This window comes from Guyanagaster necrorhizus, assembly GCF_019112545.1.
Source record: "Guyanagaster necrorhizus MCA 3950 unplaced genomic scaffold BT62scaffold_24, whole genome shotgun sequence".
Lineage (NCBI taxonomy): Eukaryota > Fungi > Basidiomycota > Agaricomycetes > Agaricales > Physalacriaceae > Guyanagaster > Guyanagaster necrorhizus.
The window spans coordinates 296,628-298,204 of record NW_025064903.1 but is presented as its reverse complement, the minus strand read 5'-3'; the positions used below and the strand labels follow the sequence as shown (position 1 = coordinate 298,204).

The 1,577-nt window shown below is 37.5% G+C and overlaps 1 protein-coding gene across 1 annotated transcript; it reads left to right on the top strand.

Annotated features, from left to right (window-relative positions):
• Positions 1-219: 219 nt before the first annotated feature.
• Positions 220-1,217, top strand: BT62DRAFT_922045 (uncharacterized protein; the record flags this gene model as incomplete). Its single annotated transcript, XM_043184373.1, has 4 exons — positions 220-282; positions 335-413; positions 759-772; positions 822-1,217. The coding sequence occupies 4 exons, from the start codon at positions 220-222 to the stop codon at positions 1,215-1,217; spliced, it is 552 nt and encodes a 183-aa protein (XP_043036759.1).
• Positions 1,218-1,577: the final 360 nt, after the last annotated feature.

Below are 1,577 nucleotides of genomic sequence, written 5' to 3'. Positions count from 1 at the left end.
ATTCTAATTCTCTACTATGCTTTAAAAGCTAAAGTGAATGGCACAGTTATAAACAAGTCTCAGCACATCAGACAAGTTGGCATCACCATTGTTTTAATCTTTCTCTATATTTTTACCATTATTGACTTTGCCTTCACTTGGTTATACATCCATTTTATTTTTATAGACAATGGACAAAGCTTTTGGACAGAATATATGTTTTCTCAGAGTCCTCCAACAATGGAAGTAATTGGTTCTGGCATAACAGGTACTCTCCATACTATTCTAGCAGATTCTACTATGGTGTGTGTGACAATAAAAATGTGTAATGCAGCTTACCATCATTCTGATATAGATTTGGCGGTGTTGGATAGTCTGGGGTCAGCACTGGCTGGTCATTCTGCCTCCTGTACTTTTTCTTCTTTCTGCAATTGGTAAGATCTCTCAGATCTCTTAGAATTGGCAAATTTATGCAACAATTTGTGCAGCATTCAAAATTATTTTTCTCTATCATGACTATATGAAGGCCAACTATGAGAAATTAATCATCAATGATATGCTTTATTCATCCTTTATGCTTGCAATAACTTTGTGGTGCACAGTGCTCATCATCTATTGAATCATCACTGTTGTACAAGCAGGAAGTCAAGCAAATGGAATCAGAGCTTATCATCATATCATTGAAGTCTTTGGGGAATCATCAGCTCTTTATTCCATATGCTTGATTCTATATATGGTTTTTACCTCATATGTTATATTGGAATACTTTGATTGTCTAGCAGCAGTTGCAAAAGTATGCTCATAATCTTTTCTAGTCTTCATATCTAATAAATATCATATAGGGAATTGCTCCAACACTTCTTGCTGGACATGTTGCAGCAGGTCATACTTGCCCAGATGACTCTTGGCAGGGAAGTGTGATTTCAGGCTCACTTCACTTTGGAACACATTCTGGAGGCCAGACTTCTCAGCAAGATTCCATGATCAGCATTGATCTTGAATCCCAGCAGGAGATAGGTGATGAGTATGGCCATCAGAATCCAGCATCTTCTGAGGAAGATAGCACCTATGACAGTGGCATCCAAGAGGATGACTTGGAGGTGGCTCAGCAGAAGAGAGATATCATATACTCTTATCACACTCTGGCAGAATCTCAGACAGATGTTGGTATCAACTCAAAAGGTGTCATCTGTGAAGATGATCCTGAGTTACACACATACAGAGAGAGAGAGAGATGAAGGATATAGTCATTGTATGTTGAAGGGCTCCAGAGAAGATATTGGTATCACAAGTGTCATCTCCAAGTTCTAGATGATCAGCAGACACCATCAATTACCTACTTTGAGTAATAGACCATATTCTATTCTTCTATTTTAATATTTATTGGGCATTGATTGATCTTTATCCTTCTACATATAATATTATATATAATGCATACACTTTCCTTATAATCATTCACTGTCATAAGAGAGATCTGTCTGCAGGCATACTTGAGAAGAGAGAGAAGTAACTTTCCTGCTTCTAGGTAGAGATCTTCTGACACTGGCCCTCCATTCAAATGATGTAAAAATGAGATGCAAAGCTAAGTGACAAGTAGA